Below are 14115 nucleotides of genomic sequence, written 5' to 3' on the forward strand. Positions count from 1 at the left end.
TATTATCCATTAATTTAGTAAATTGCTCAATACCGCCCTCAAATTACTGTTACCGCCTTCATTTGGACTTTTTTGCCCTTCTCATAATTTTGATAAAAAAAACTAAAATTTTTTTCTCTAAAATCACAAACTCGAACCATAATAATTGAAATTATGAAAATAATTTATATGCAACAATTCGAATCTCGAAAATGGATGATTATGAGTCGGAAACAATAAAATTTACATTTTTTTTCTCAAAAACATCATGAACATAATGCATATTTTTTTGTGACGATTAGCATTTTTCGTCACAAACAATTAGAGAAATTTCTATTTTCCATCGCTAAAAAGTATATGATTGTGCCTAGGCCCAATTTTGATCTAGGTGGGTGCTAGACCCGCCCAGCCAATGGTTTGGACAGATATACCACCTGCCCAAGCCTTTTGCTGGGCGAATGCGGGATCCGCCCAGACTACTGGCTGGGCGGGTGCTGGATCCGTCCAGCCCATTGGCTGGGCGGATCTAGCACCCACCTAGACCAAAATTAGCGTTTTTTTTTCAAAAATTAATCTTTTTTATTTTTCAAAAGGGTAAAATTGTCCAAATGGATGCGGTATAAAGTAATTTGGGGGGCGATAAGAAGCAACACCCATTATGAGCAAAAATGGACATTAAAACAGTAAACGACGTAGTTCTACTTTGCCTATATCATTTTAGACGCTCTCACTCTTTCGCTGAATCTATATTCTTCTCGTTAGGGTTTTGGTGGCTTGTTCGTAGTATTTGAATTCCATCTTCTGGAATTGCATCGCCTCCAATCAAATTAGAGATTTCTCTCGATTTAAGGTCAGATTTTCTTTCATATCTTCATTGTTTTCATGTTTCGATTTCTCTGTACAACTATTAGAAATGGGTACTCTGCCACACCTCATAACCCATCACTGATCAGATACAACTTTTCAAGTGATGCTGATAATCCACACTCTTTTACTCTGTTATATCTCACTAAAACATGTGGATTATCTCCCAAATCGGCGTTATCAGCTTCTAAAATTGTCCAATTTGAATCCCCTGAGCAGCCTGATTCGGTCCTATCCTCTTTCCAAAACTTTGGATTCTCCAAAACCCATATCTCTGAAATGATCAGAAAGTTCCCACAAATTTTACATTGCCATCCCGAGAAGACCATTTCCCCTAAACTTGAGTTCTTTCTCTCAATAGGAGCTTCAACCCCTGACACTGTAAGAATCTTCACTCTTAACCCCTGGATCTTGAGAAGAAGTTTAGAAGATAGAATGATTAGGACTTTTAATATTTTAATTGAGATCTTCCAATCCAAAGACAAAGCCATTGAAGTTATCAAACGAAACGCTAGGGTTCTAAATAAAAATCCTGAAGCTGGTCTCATTCCTAATATCAACACTTTGAGAGAAAATGGAGTGTCTTCATCAAGTATTTTGTGGCTTATTCGTAAACATTGGCTATCCATTGAATTGAATCCAGTCAAATTTGAAAAGATTGTGGAAGAAGTGAAGGAAATGGGATTCAGTCCTTTGAAGATGCAGTTTGTTGTAGCAACATCAATACTCACAGGAATGAGCAAATCAAAGAGGGATAAGAAGGTTGAGGTTTATAAAAGGTGGAGTTGGTCTGATAAAGATATTCTTACAGCCTTCAAAAAGTACCCGTACACAATGGCAATCTCAGAGGATAAGCTAAATGATGTGATGGATTTTTATGTCAACAAATTGGGTTTCGAGTCCTCCGTCTTTGTGAATTACCCCGTGCTACTTTTATTTAGCTTGAAGAAGAGGCTGATTCCAAGAGGTGTAGTCATTTAATTTCTGTCATCCAAGGGTCTGGTTAAATTGGATTCAAGCATAAAGAACATGTTCTTATGTTCAGAGAGGCTCTTCTTGGAAAAATATGTGAAATGTCACGAGGAAGCTCCTCATTTAATTAAGATCTACAATGAGAAGTTAAACAAGGCAATCAGTGAAGGGAATATAAAGTCATGAATATATGGAAATTGGGGAGTTACAAAGCAATCTGCAAATGTGAAAGGTAGACATGAAGATGCATTGATATTGATTTGATGACAGGGAATTTGGTAAGTAATTACAAAATTTGATGTCCTGTAGATGTAAATAGCAACTGATTCAATTTATTAAATTCAGCCGATTGGATGAGAGTCAATACTGATGGTGCTGCTTTGGGTTCCCGGGGCAGCAGAAGGAGCAGGTGGTATTTTTAGGACTTCAGGAGGCTTTCCCCATGGTTGTTTTGCTTTCCCAATCCCGAGCTCTTTGGCTTTCGTCGCGGAATTGATCTGGCCTGGGAGAAAGGTCGGTGGCAGCTCTGGATAGAATGTGATGCTTTAACTGTTGTTAAACTGCTTCAGCAACGTTCGACAGAGGTTCTCTGGCTGCTTAGGCATGAGTTGCTCGCCTGTTTGCATCAAATGGATTCCATGGATATCATTGTTACTCATATCTATCGCGAGGACAATCAGGCTGCTGATGCTCTGGTTAAGTTTGGGGTTTCTGCTTCGTCCATCATTTGGTCGATTTCGGCACCTTCCTTTTGCTCTCATTTTGTTTTAGCTGACTCCTGTAGGAGCAGTTTCGTTTTGTTAATTTTGGTTCTTTCTCTTGTCTTTCTTCTTATTTCGATAGGGCTCCATTAATTGTCCCATTAGATGGATGGCTTCCATAGTTGATCTTCCCGGCATAAAGCCAAACTGGTTTTCCGAGATCTTCACCGTCCTCCTTAGCCTTTGTTCGATCACTCGCTCCCAAAGTTTCATAGTGTGACTCATTAATTTGATTCCCCGATAGTTGGCACAATCTTGGACATCGCCTTTGTTCTTATACAAAGGGATTAAGATACTTTTCCTCCATTCTGATGGCATCTTATTGTTTCTCCAAATTTTGTTGAAGAACGTCGTCAACCATTCGATTCCTCTTTCTCCCAAACATCTCCAAATCTCAATAGGGATGCCATCAGGTCCTACTGCTTTCTTCAACTTCATCTTACTTAATGCCATTTTGACTTCACCCTTTTGAATTCTCCGCAGGCATTCATGATTTATCATATCGTGATGGATACTTATATCTCCAACATCTTGTCTGCGATCTCCATTAAATAAGTCATCAAAATAGGACCTCCATCGTTCTTTGATATCCTTATCTCCAACTAGGACTTTCTGGTCTACATCCTTCACACATTTAACTTTTCCGAGATCTCGCGTCTTCCTATCTCTCATCCGAGCAATTCTATATATGTCTCTTTCCCCTTCTTTCGTATCCAATCTTGTATACAGATCCCGATTCACCTTTGCTCTAGCATCTCGTATGACCTTCTTTACTTCCCTTTTAGCCTCTTTGTATTTTTCGTAGTTCTCGTCACTCCTACATTTCCCCCAATATTTTATAGGATTCTCGCTTACTCTTGTCGTACTTCTTCTGTCCACCAAGATGTGTCCTTACCCGGTGGCATGCTACCTTTAGATTCCCCTAAAACTTCCTTCGCTACTTCCCTTATACTATGCTCCATCTTAGTCCATATCGAATCTATATCTAAATCCATATTACAAGTCCAAACATCTTTTTTGGTCATCTCATCCACAAATTTTTGTTGATTCTCCCCTTGCAATTTCTACCACTTAATCTTAGTCTCTACTTGTGGTGTTTGTTTTCTTATACATTTCCTACTTCGAAAATCAAGCACCACTACTCTATGTTGGGTTGTCGTACTCTCACCAGGGATCACCTTACAATCAATATAACTCTTTCTCCAAGCACTCCTTACTAAGAAGAAGTCAATTTGGCTCGCATTACCGCCACTCCGATAAGTCACTAAGTGGGATGTTCTCTTCATAAACCATGTGTTCATGATACTCAAGTCATAGGCTGATGCAAATTCAAAAATATCATTTCCTGCTTCATTCTTATCTCCAAAACCATACCCTCCATGAACACTCTCAAACCCATCTCGCCTAGAACCCACGTGTCCATTGAGATCACCCCAGTACCATTTTTTCATCCCTAGGAACCTGTTGCACCACTTCCTCTAAGTCCTCCCACAAAGCTTGTCTTATAGAGACATCTAATCCTATTTGTGGCGCATATGCACTAATGACATTCACAACCTCATCCCCTATCACTAGCTTAACACTCATAATTCTATCACTCTTCCTAGGCACCGCTACTACATCATCAATATACTCCCTATCAATAAGAATACCTACTCCATTTCTACCCTTATCCTTTCCTGAGTACCAAAGCTTATAACCCCAAGGAACTATCTCTCTAGCCTTGGCTCCAACCCACTTGGTTTCTTGTAGGCACATTATATTTATTCTCATCATCTTCATAACATCTACAATTTCAGCTAATCTTCCTGTCAAAGAACCTATGTTCCATGTCCCAAAGCGTAACCTACTATCTTTACCCCTACCATTACCGTGGACTATCTTATTTACCCGCAACCCTTGCATATTTGACACCACCCCCGGGTCCTGGGGTGGCACGCCGCTTCGGGGCGACGACCTAGCAACCCTTGCACATTTATCACTACACCCGGGTCTAGGAAGTGCAGCGCGTCGCTGAGTAGGGAACGCCCCAACGGTATTTATACTATGGTTCATGTCATAAGATGTGGCTAAGTTTTACGCTGGCCGTCACAAACCTACCGCAACCCTCCTCCTTTGTCCGGGCTTGGGACCGGCTGTAAAGGCCACCAAGTGACCCTCACATGCGGAGTTCTTTACCATAAAGATAATAAAATTATAATTATTACTTGCAAATATTGATTCAAACCTCCTAAATTGTTATAAACACATTACATGACTCTCTAACATGATATTAGTGAACTTTTCAATGGTTAGTGTTAACATACTAATCTAAAAACGACATAAAATAATTAAAAATAGTACATTATCTTCTTATATTTTTATAAGTTATCATTAATATATATGCATAATAAAATTACATGTAACCTCAAAACATGATACAAAATCGACACTAACCCAAACAGGTTAACACGAGATGACACGAAAGTTTTTGGGTTTGGTTTGGGTTTACTCTTTTTGGCACGAACCCGAAATCACACGACTCGAACACGATAATTGTCAGGTCTAACAAAACCTATTATGGCCTTGTTTGGTAAAATATTAGAGGTTCGATCTACTTTAGAGGTTTTGACTAGTCAAACCTCTAATAATAATGTTTGATGAAAAGAAGTTTGAAATAGTTTATTGGGTCCAAAAATCTAATTTTGAAAAAATTAGTTTTAGGAGTTTTTTCAATTAACTTATTATTCTATATCTTTTGAAGAACATTTTTACCTCTAATTATTACCATTTAACCCCAAATAAAGGTCATATAATGTATTTATTTGCCACGTTACATAAATAGCTAAGTTTTTAGCTAGACTTAATACGCCTAGACGCTAAATAAAAAATATTTTGAAAAAAAAATATTATTATATAAAATTAATTATCATATTGTCCTCTTTATTTTTGGGTTTTGCCCACCATATTATTAGGTAACTTTATTTTATGTATAAATTCATATATTTTGCCTAGTGTTGGCAATTATCATATTAGTGTCACGTTCATATCATATCAATTATCGAATTAGTTTTATTAGTGTCAAACGAGTCAATTCTCGCCCAATAAAAAAAGATTTATATCATAATTGTATCAACTTAATCAGGTTAGTGTTGATTTCATGTCGTGTTTCAGATTATATGTAAATTCGAATCATGATCGTATCAATTTAATCTGATTAGTAAATTGTCATGAGCTACTTTCCCTGAGAATGGAGTGGCTTAGTCCAACTTCCAAGAGATGCACTTCTTAAGTTATGCCAAAGTTCAATCTCCTCGTTTAATAAATCTTTACAGACAAGTCTATCTATACAAACAACCATTAAAGAATGACAAGGGAAACTCCGACAGCCAGACTGTTAGGAAACTGTTGAAGAATGACGAGAGAAACTCCGGCAGACATCTCCTAGATTCCTCCTTGCCCCTCCTCCGCCTGATGGAGGAGGTCAATCAGCAGCGAAAAAGTGATCTAAATTCAAATTAATGTTGTTGTTGAAGTCTTTATAAATGAAAAGATATGTAAATTTGACATCAAACATTATTTGGCTAACGACCTATATGAAAGGAGATCTAAAATTGCTTAAATTAGAAATATCGAATTCTAGTCTTAATGCACATAATATATTTTGATTAAAATAGGAACCACCTAAACGGTGCGAACAACTCGTGTCGAAACTAGTAAAAAATCAGTTTAGAAGTCCAAATAATATGAGACTAAACTTCTAAACTTCAAATATAAAATACTCCATTAAGATTAACCAAAACTAACAAATTATGCAGCAGATTGTATCATACTTACATTCAACAAAACATTTGATTACTTTGTTTGCTAGATATGCCTCAGCAAACATAATTGAAGAATGACAAACAAAACAGATGATGTCATTCAAGAATGGCAAACAAAACATGTTAATATTGCACTTAATTTAAACTCTGTTTTTTATTACTTAATTTCAGTAACAACAAGTTCAGTAATCAGTTTATTTCAGTAATTTATCATTACTTATTATCATTATAATTATTTTTTATAATTATTTTTTTTCATTATTATTATTATCACTATTATTAGAACTATTATTAATTTTATCAAATTTTTATTTTAATTATTACTATTTTTAAAGGATTATATTATTATTTCAGTATAATTCAGTTCAGTTCAGTTTTTTCAGTCATAAAGAAAAGAGTTGTCATCTACAACACATCAAAGTCAGTAAATCGGTTTACAATATCAAGGAAAAGTATATACCCGTCCACACAATGAATTTTAAATCAATTTACAGGTCACCAAATAAGATTGGTCTAAAGTCGCTCAAACTAGACATCTAGAGTTCGAGTCCCTCTAATTGATAGGAGAGCCATCACCTAAAAGTTGTCCAAACAACCTCAAATCAGACTAGAAAAATCGTAACTAATTACAAAAGAAATAAGTTTACAAGTCCAAATAATGGGACACTAAACTTGTAAAAATCATATATCAAATAACAAAAACCATAGACTTCAAAATGAACCGAAGCTAACAATTTGTGCAGATTCTATCATACTTTGCATTAAAAAAAACATCTGCTTCCTTGTGGCTCATCAAAACTGCAATTAATTTAATAAATTTTTTTTTGAGTGAGACGGGAAGCTAGCAAACGAGGTCAGGACGCCCCAACCAGGTTGGCACCCTACCGCCCCTGAAAACCAGGCCCCAAATATATAAAAGAAAGAAAATAGCATATGGTTTTCATTGACTTGGAGAAAGCATATGATAAGGTACCAAGGGAAGTACTTTGGTGGACCTTGATAAGGAAAGGCATTTCGCGGAAATATATTGACATCATAAAGGACATGTATGAGGGAGCATGCACGAGTGTACGTACTAGTGTTGGGAAGACTGAAGAGTTTCCTATTACGATTGGAGTGCATCAAGGTTCCGCACTAAGCCCATTTTTTTTTTGCCATCGTTATGGATGAACTAACAAGTTCACTTCAAGATGGTATACCATGGTGCATGCTGTTTGCAGATGATATTGTGTTGGTTGATGAGACGAAAGGAGTGGAGAGGAAGTTGGAACTATGAAGACAAAAGCTAGAATCTAGAGGCTTTTAAGTTGAGCCGAAGTAAGACAGAATATTTGGAGTGTAAGTTTAGCGGCCATAAGAGAAGGGAGGCAGGGACAATCACACTAGATGGGAGAGTTGTTCAAGCCTCGGATTGCTTCCGGTATTTAGGATCTATTATCCAAACGGATGGAGAAGTAGATGGAGATGTTGCTCATAGGATTAAAGCTGGTTGGTCGAAGTGGAAGAGTGCTACGGGTTTCCTTTGTGACCCTGACATGCCTAATAGATTGAAGGGAAAATTCTACCGGACGGCAATTAGACCAACATTGTTATATGGTACGGAGTGTTGGGCAGTGAAACACTGCCACACCCATAAGATGTCGGTGGCGGAGATGCGTATGCTGAGATGGATGTGTGGTCATACGAGAAAGGATCGGGTGAGTAATGAAATAATTAGGACAAAAGTAGGGGTCACATCTATTGAGAATAAAATGAGAGAAAACCGACTAAGGTGGTTTGGCCATGTGAGACGTAGAGCGCTTGATGCGCCGGTTAGGAGAACCGAAGAGTGGCAAAGGGATGTAGTGGTGAGGGATAGGGGAACACCTAAGCAAACTTGGAGGAGTGCGATCGAGAGTGATATGAGTTTACTGGGAATTGAGGAAAATATGGTAGTGGATAGGACGGAGTGGAGGGAGCGAATTTGTGTCGCTGACACGACTTGATTTGACGGTTTTATATGATGGTTCATGTTAGATGACCCCGAATCATTTCGAGACTAAGGCTTTGTTGTTGTTGTTGTTGTATCTTTATGGTAAAGGCGATGCTTACTTTGTTTTTTACAAAGTAAGCCTTACTTTGTGTGTTTTCACCATTGAATTAATTTTATACTCCATCATTCAATGGTGAAAACACACCAAGTAATGGTACTTTGTCAAAAACAAAGTAACCATAGAAGGCACCTATCTTTATTAATAAAATAATATAAAAAAACACGAGAGAACATAACAATAATTTTCAATATTTGGATAATTTCGTGTCATTTTTCGGGTTCACATGTCAACCATAATCTAACTCAAAAAATTTGCGTATCAGTTTTATGTCAACCCAAAAATAACACATTAGCTACTAAGCTAAACACAAACACTAAAATTGTATATCGATTTCGTATCGTGCAATCGGGTCGTGTATACTTTTGTCATCTCTTGATGAATAAAGTAAATAAAATAGGTAATTATAATAAAAATGTTTTTACTGCTCCCAATGCCTTTTAATGTCAGTGAGTCGTGGTTGTGGGAATCCCCAACAAACGGCGGCCCTGTTTGGGAATTAGTTGTTAGTTGTTAGCAGTTAGTTGATTACATTAGCTGTTAGCTATTAGCTGATTACATTAGCTGATTTGACTAGCTGTTTGTGTAGACATGTTTAGTAAAAATTAGCTGATTGATAATAGCGGTTTGTGCAAAAAGACGAATAAGGGCATTAATTTTGGCGCAGGAGAAGAGGGAGCCTATCTATTAGGGTTAAAGAAGTTCATTAATTTTAATATTGCAAAACGCTAATTGAAAAAGCTTCTAAAATGAGCCTTTTCTAAATTAGCGTTTTCATCCCAAAAGTCTCTCTCAAAACTCTCTCCACCAAACACTCCAATCAGCGGTTTCGGTGGTCAAACCTCTAAAGTTGGTCAAAACCGCTCTTTTTATCCCAAAACGTTGTTTAGCAAACAGGGCCATAGTTTTAATCTCTTCTCTTTATAGGGTTTTCTGGTTGTGGAAATCCCACCATACTCTCTTTTCTTTATATAGGGTTTTGATTTTCTTCTTCGTTACTTTCTCAACGTCATCTGCTCGAATTATAATTGCTGAATTGCATTTATTCGTGGCTTCTCCCGACTCTCAAAAAAGGTGAGCTTTCTCAATTTCACATCTCGATTTTCAGTTATCATGTTTCATTCTATTTGCAAAACGCTTCTTCATTCTAGAAATCATAACCCATCAATGGTGCTTCCATTAATACTCAGATACTTTTCCATTGATGCTGATAATCGACACTCTTTTACTCTTTCTTACCTCACTAAAACATGCGGCCTATCTCCCAAATCTGCTCTTTCTGCTTCTAAAATTGTCCAATTTAAATCCTCCGAGCAGCCTGATTCTGTATTATCCTCCTTCCAAAAGTTTGGATTCTCCAAAATCCAAATATCTGGAATGATCAGAAAGTTTCCAAATATCCTATGTTGTGATCTAGAGAAGACCATTTCCCCCAAATTTGAGTTCTTCCTCTCTAGAGGAGCTTCAACCCCTGAACTTGTAAAAATCTTCACTGCCAACCCCTGGATCTTGAAAAGCAGCTTAGAAAATCAATTGGTTCATACTTTTAATATTTTAATTGAGTTGTTCCAATCCGAAGACAAAGCCATTGAAGCCGTGAAACAGAATCCTATGGCTCTATGTCTTAATCCTGAAACACGTCTGATACCTAATATCAACACTTTAAGAGAAAATGGAGTGCCTGAATCATATATATTGTGGCTAATTAGTAAACAATGGCAATGCATTGGAGAAATTCCAGTCAAATTCGAAAAGATTGTGGAAGAAGTGAAGGAAATGGGATTCAGTCCTTTGAAGTCGCATTTTGTTGAAGCAATCGTGGTACTGATAAGAGTGAGCAAATCAAAGAGAGATGGCAGGGTTGAGGTTTATAAGAGGTGGGGATGGTCGGATAAAGATATCACTATTGCTTTCAAAAAGTTTCCACGGTGTATGGCAATCTCAGACCATAACATAATGGATACAATGGATTTTTATGTCAACAAATTGAAATTAGAGTCTTCAGTCATTGTGAATTGTCCTAGTCTACTTGGATATAGCTTGAAGAAGAGGCTCATTCCAAGAGGGACAGTTCTTCAGTTTATGTCATCCAAGGGCCTGGTTAAATTAGATTCAAGGGTGAGTAATATGTTCATATGTTCAGAGAGGTGTTTCTTGGAAAAATATGTGAAATGTCACGAGGAAGCTCCTCATTTGATTAAGCTGTACAATCATAACTTAAGTCTTTCTGATACAAGAAAATCTGGAAAAGATGAAGAATAACATGGATATGTTGTTATCAAGCTGTATTCTCTCTCTCTCTCTCTCTCTCTCTCTCTCTATCGATCGAATGTGAGTGTGATCCGCAATACATGTTTCCTTTTTGCATTACATGTTTCCTTTTTGTTATCCCATGCATGTTACGGCCTCTGCCTCTGGAACCTATTTTCGTCAATGAATGTTCCTATGCATGCAGATATTTAATTGTATCAGTTGTTTAATGGATTCAAGTTACTGTAAGCCTAGTTTGGAATAAAGTATCTAACTAGTACAAATCTAGGATCATCCTCGACTCCAAAAACACCAAGAAAGATGTTGCAGCTGAAATGCTAGAATGATAGATTTCTTCTGTTTTGTTTTCTTCATGGCCAGTATCAAAGGCATCTTCTATTGCAGACGATGTGCATAGATATCAAAATGTGATTGATTTCAAATGCTCACATGTGATTGAGTTGTCATATGTCATCTTTTATTGCACAAGTTTTTTACTTTGGCTCATTGAGTCGTCCTGTGCTACTTGGACTGAGCTTGAAGAAGAAGTTGATTTTTGGACTAAGCTTGAAGAAGAGGTGCAGTTATTCAGTATCCATTATCTAAAGGCTTGGTTAAATTGGATTCAAGAATGACTAGATGTTGTACGGAAAAGTGTTGGTTGGAAAGGTTTGAGAATTGTTTCAAGGAAGAAGCCCCTCATTCAATTAATCTGTACAGTCAGAAGTTAAATGAGGCAATGAGTGAAAGGGAAAGTAAAGTCATGAAGCTATGGAAATTGGGAGTTAAAGGATTTGTCTTTGTGCTTAATTCAGTATATGTCATCCAAAGGGTCTTTTATTGTGTAAAGAGATGTGGTTCTTTGGAAAAGTATGCTGAATCTCCTCATTTGAAAAAGCTGTACAAGGAAAAGTTAGAGCTTTCTAATGCAATGCTGAAAATATTGAAGAATTGCATGAAGATGCATTAATATTGATTTGAAGAAAATGAATTTGGTACGTAATTACATACTTTGATGTGCTTTAAATGATGATAGCAACTGATTCAAGTTATTACGTTAATTGTAACATTAACATGTGTTTTTTTTGAGGAGCCATATTTGCACAACTTGTTAATTAGCTTTGGTTCATCTTGTTCATTTCTCTGGTTTATGTTGTTTGATGGGTAGATGACATTCATGCTCCTTGAACTATAACACTATTTGTGCCCTTGAACTTCATTTGTTGACATATTCCGGTAGATACTTATTTTACCTTTATATATAAAAAGATTCAAGGAAAAAGAGAAGAAGAAAAAGTGTAAGTAAGAAATTATATGAGGGTAAAATAGGTTTCGATCATAATTTATGATGACTTGTATTTAAAAAAGTCAATAATGTAGTGTGGTTAAACTTGTCCAGATCATTATTTTGTTAATTTTTTAATGGATTTTTGTTGATTTGGACTTTAATGTTACAATAATACAAAGCTTAAGAAATTTAATGTCAAGAAATGAAGTTCAAAAACCACAAGATTAATAATGTTATAATTTAGGGACCATTGATGTATTTTACCTGTTTTTAATAGGTTAATTATCCTAATATGCGGATTGTGGCGTTTGTAAACTGATTCAAGTTTATGGCTTAATATCCCATTATGTAACATGAATTACTTTACAAATTTAATATCAATGTTTGCTGTTTAGTGGACATGAGACCCATTTTATAGCTGAAAGACACTTATTCTTTTCTTCATGATTTACATTTAAAAGATTTGGAATGAAAAGTTATAGCATAATTGACCAGGTTAGATACTATGTAGATATTATTTGCTTTGCCCAAGTCTCTTCCTTGGGCTCACGGCTTTAAAACGCCCAATCACTTCATCTCCATTTCCAATGTAAGATCAATAGGCTATTTAGATAAGCTGAATCTTATCTTTTGTGTAAATGTCAGATTAGATTGAGTGTTAAAAACCAAATATTTGTAAAGGGTTTTTGTTTAGTTTGTTGTTTCGTTATTAATTCTTAATAAAGTCAGTATTTTCAGCAAAAAAAATAAAAGAAAAAGTTTGATGAGCAATTTATTATGTATCTAATAAAGGTAGCAGATGTTGTGTTAAATATGAGTATAATAGGCATCTTTCATCGCGGAAAATGCGCATAGATATCAAAATATGATTGAATTCATATTGATTGAATGAGATTTGGTATATCACTCGAATGCAATTTATCTAATTAATTGCTATTGCCTATTTGACTATATCTTTTTGGTTATTTGGTATATTTCTATTGAGTTGAACTGAGAAAGTCATGAACCTTTTTATTAGGTTGAGGATCGGATTTGGTGTATCTGTGGTGGATTTTTACATCAACAAACTGGGTTTAGATTCTTAAGTCATTGTGAATTGCCCTTTGCTACTTGGATATAGCTTGTAGAAGAGGCTTATTCCAAGAGGTGCATTTATTATCTTTCTTTCATCCAAGGATCTAGTTAAACTGGATTGAAGTATATATAGCCTGTCAAATCATTATATGATATATCAATTCGCGACATGTAACTCAAAAAAATTTCTTTGTAGGAATATCCCTTCACTGTGAACTTCAAGGTTACTGAAATAGAAGTTTGTTCTAGAGTCCAGCTTGTAAAATTTAGACATGAGATCATATGGTCAAAAATTCTATTGTGAGAAATATCAAGGTAACCTAATTGCTCCAGCTTGCAAAGTTCAATTGGGATTTCCCCTTGCAAATTGTTATAACACAATTTAACAATTTGCAAGAGGAAATCGCAATGGAACTTTGCAAGCTGAAGCAATTAGGTTACCTTGATATTTCTCACAATATGTGGTCATATGATCTCATGTCTAAATTTTGCAAGCTACTGCACTCTAGAACAAACTGTTATTTCAAGAACCTTAGAGTTTACAGTGAAGGGTAATACATATTCCAACGAAACAAAAATTCTGAGTTTATGTCTGGAATTGTTATATCATATAATGATTTGACAGTCCAGATTCCTCTTCAAGTGATGTTCATATGTTTAGAGAGGCGTTTCTTTAAAAAGAATGCTGAAGCTCCTCATTTGAAAAAGTTGTACAAAGAGAAGTTGGAGCTGTCTGATACAAAGCAATCTACAAATGTTGAAGAGTGATATGAGGATTCATTGATATTGATTTGGTAATTATCGACTATGATGTGCTTTTTATTAAATTAATTGCAAAATTAACATGTGTTTTGTTGGCCATTCTTGAATGAAGTTTGATGAGAATGAAAGTATGATAAAATCTGCATAACTTGTTCATTTTAATGTCTTTGGTTCATGTTCTTTGATATGTAAAGTTCCCTAGTTTAGTAAGTTACATACAATTAGGAAATCTTTTGATATGTGAACTTCTCACAAAGGGGTCAAATTGACCC

The 14115-nt window shown here is 35.9% G+C and overlaps 2 protein-coding genes across 3 annotated transcripts; both read left to right on the top strand.

The window, feature by feature from the left end:
* The first annotated feature begins 690 nt into the window (after positions 1-690).
* Positions 691-3179, top strand: LOC136223701 (uncharacterized). Of its 2 annotated transcripts, none has more exons than XM_066011831.1 (2): positions 691-2093; positions 2161-3179. In XM_066011831.1, the coding sequence occupies exon 1, from the start codon at positions 862-864 to the stop codon at positions 1822-1824; it is 963 nt and encodes a 320-aa protein (XP_065867903.1). In that variant the 5' UTR covers positions 691-861; the 3' UTR covers positions 1825-2093; positions 2161-3179. The 2 variants fall into 2 exon arrangements, with proteins under 2 accessions (XP_065867903.1, XP_065867904.1); XM_066011832.1 differs by having other exon boundaries at positions 2216-3179.
* A 20-nt stretch (positions 3180-3199) lies between these two features.
* Positions 3200-13942, top strand: LOC136223700 (uncharacterized). The gene is made up of 2 exons (XM_066011830.1): positions 3200-11714; positions 13026-13942. The coding sequence occupies exon 1, from the start codon at positions 9583-9585 to the stop codon at positions 10729-10731; it is 1149 nt and encodes a 382-aa protein (XP_065867902.1). The 5' UTR covers positions 3200-9582; the 3' UTR covers positions 10732-11714; positions 13026-13942.
* Positions 13943-14115: the final 173 nt, after the last annotated feature.

This window comes from Euphorbia lathyris, chromosome 3 (genome assembly GCF_963576675.1).
Source record: "Euphorbia lathyris chromosome 3, ddEupLath1.1, whole genome shotgun sequence".
Taxonomy (NCBI): Eukaryota; Viridiplantae; Streptophyta; class Magnoliopsida; order Malpighiales; family Euphorbiaceae; genus Euphorbia; species Euphorbia lathyris.

What these genes read in the sequence shown, in the direction of transcription:
- LOC136223701 (XM_066011831.1), top strand. Translation starts at nt 862, where the DNA reads ATGTTTCGATTTCTCTGTACAACTATTAGAAATGGGTACTCTGCCACA.
- LOC136223700 (XM_066011830.1), top strand. Translation starts at nt 9,583, where the DNA reads ATGTTTCATTCTATTTGCAAAACGCTTCTTCATTCTAGAAATCATAAC.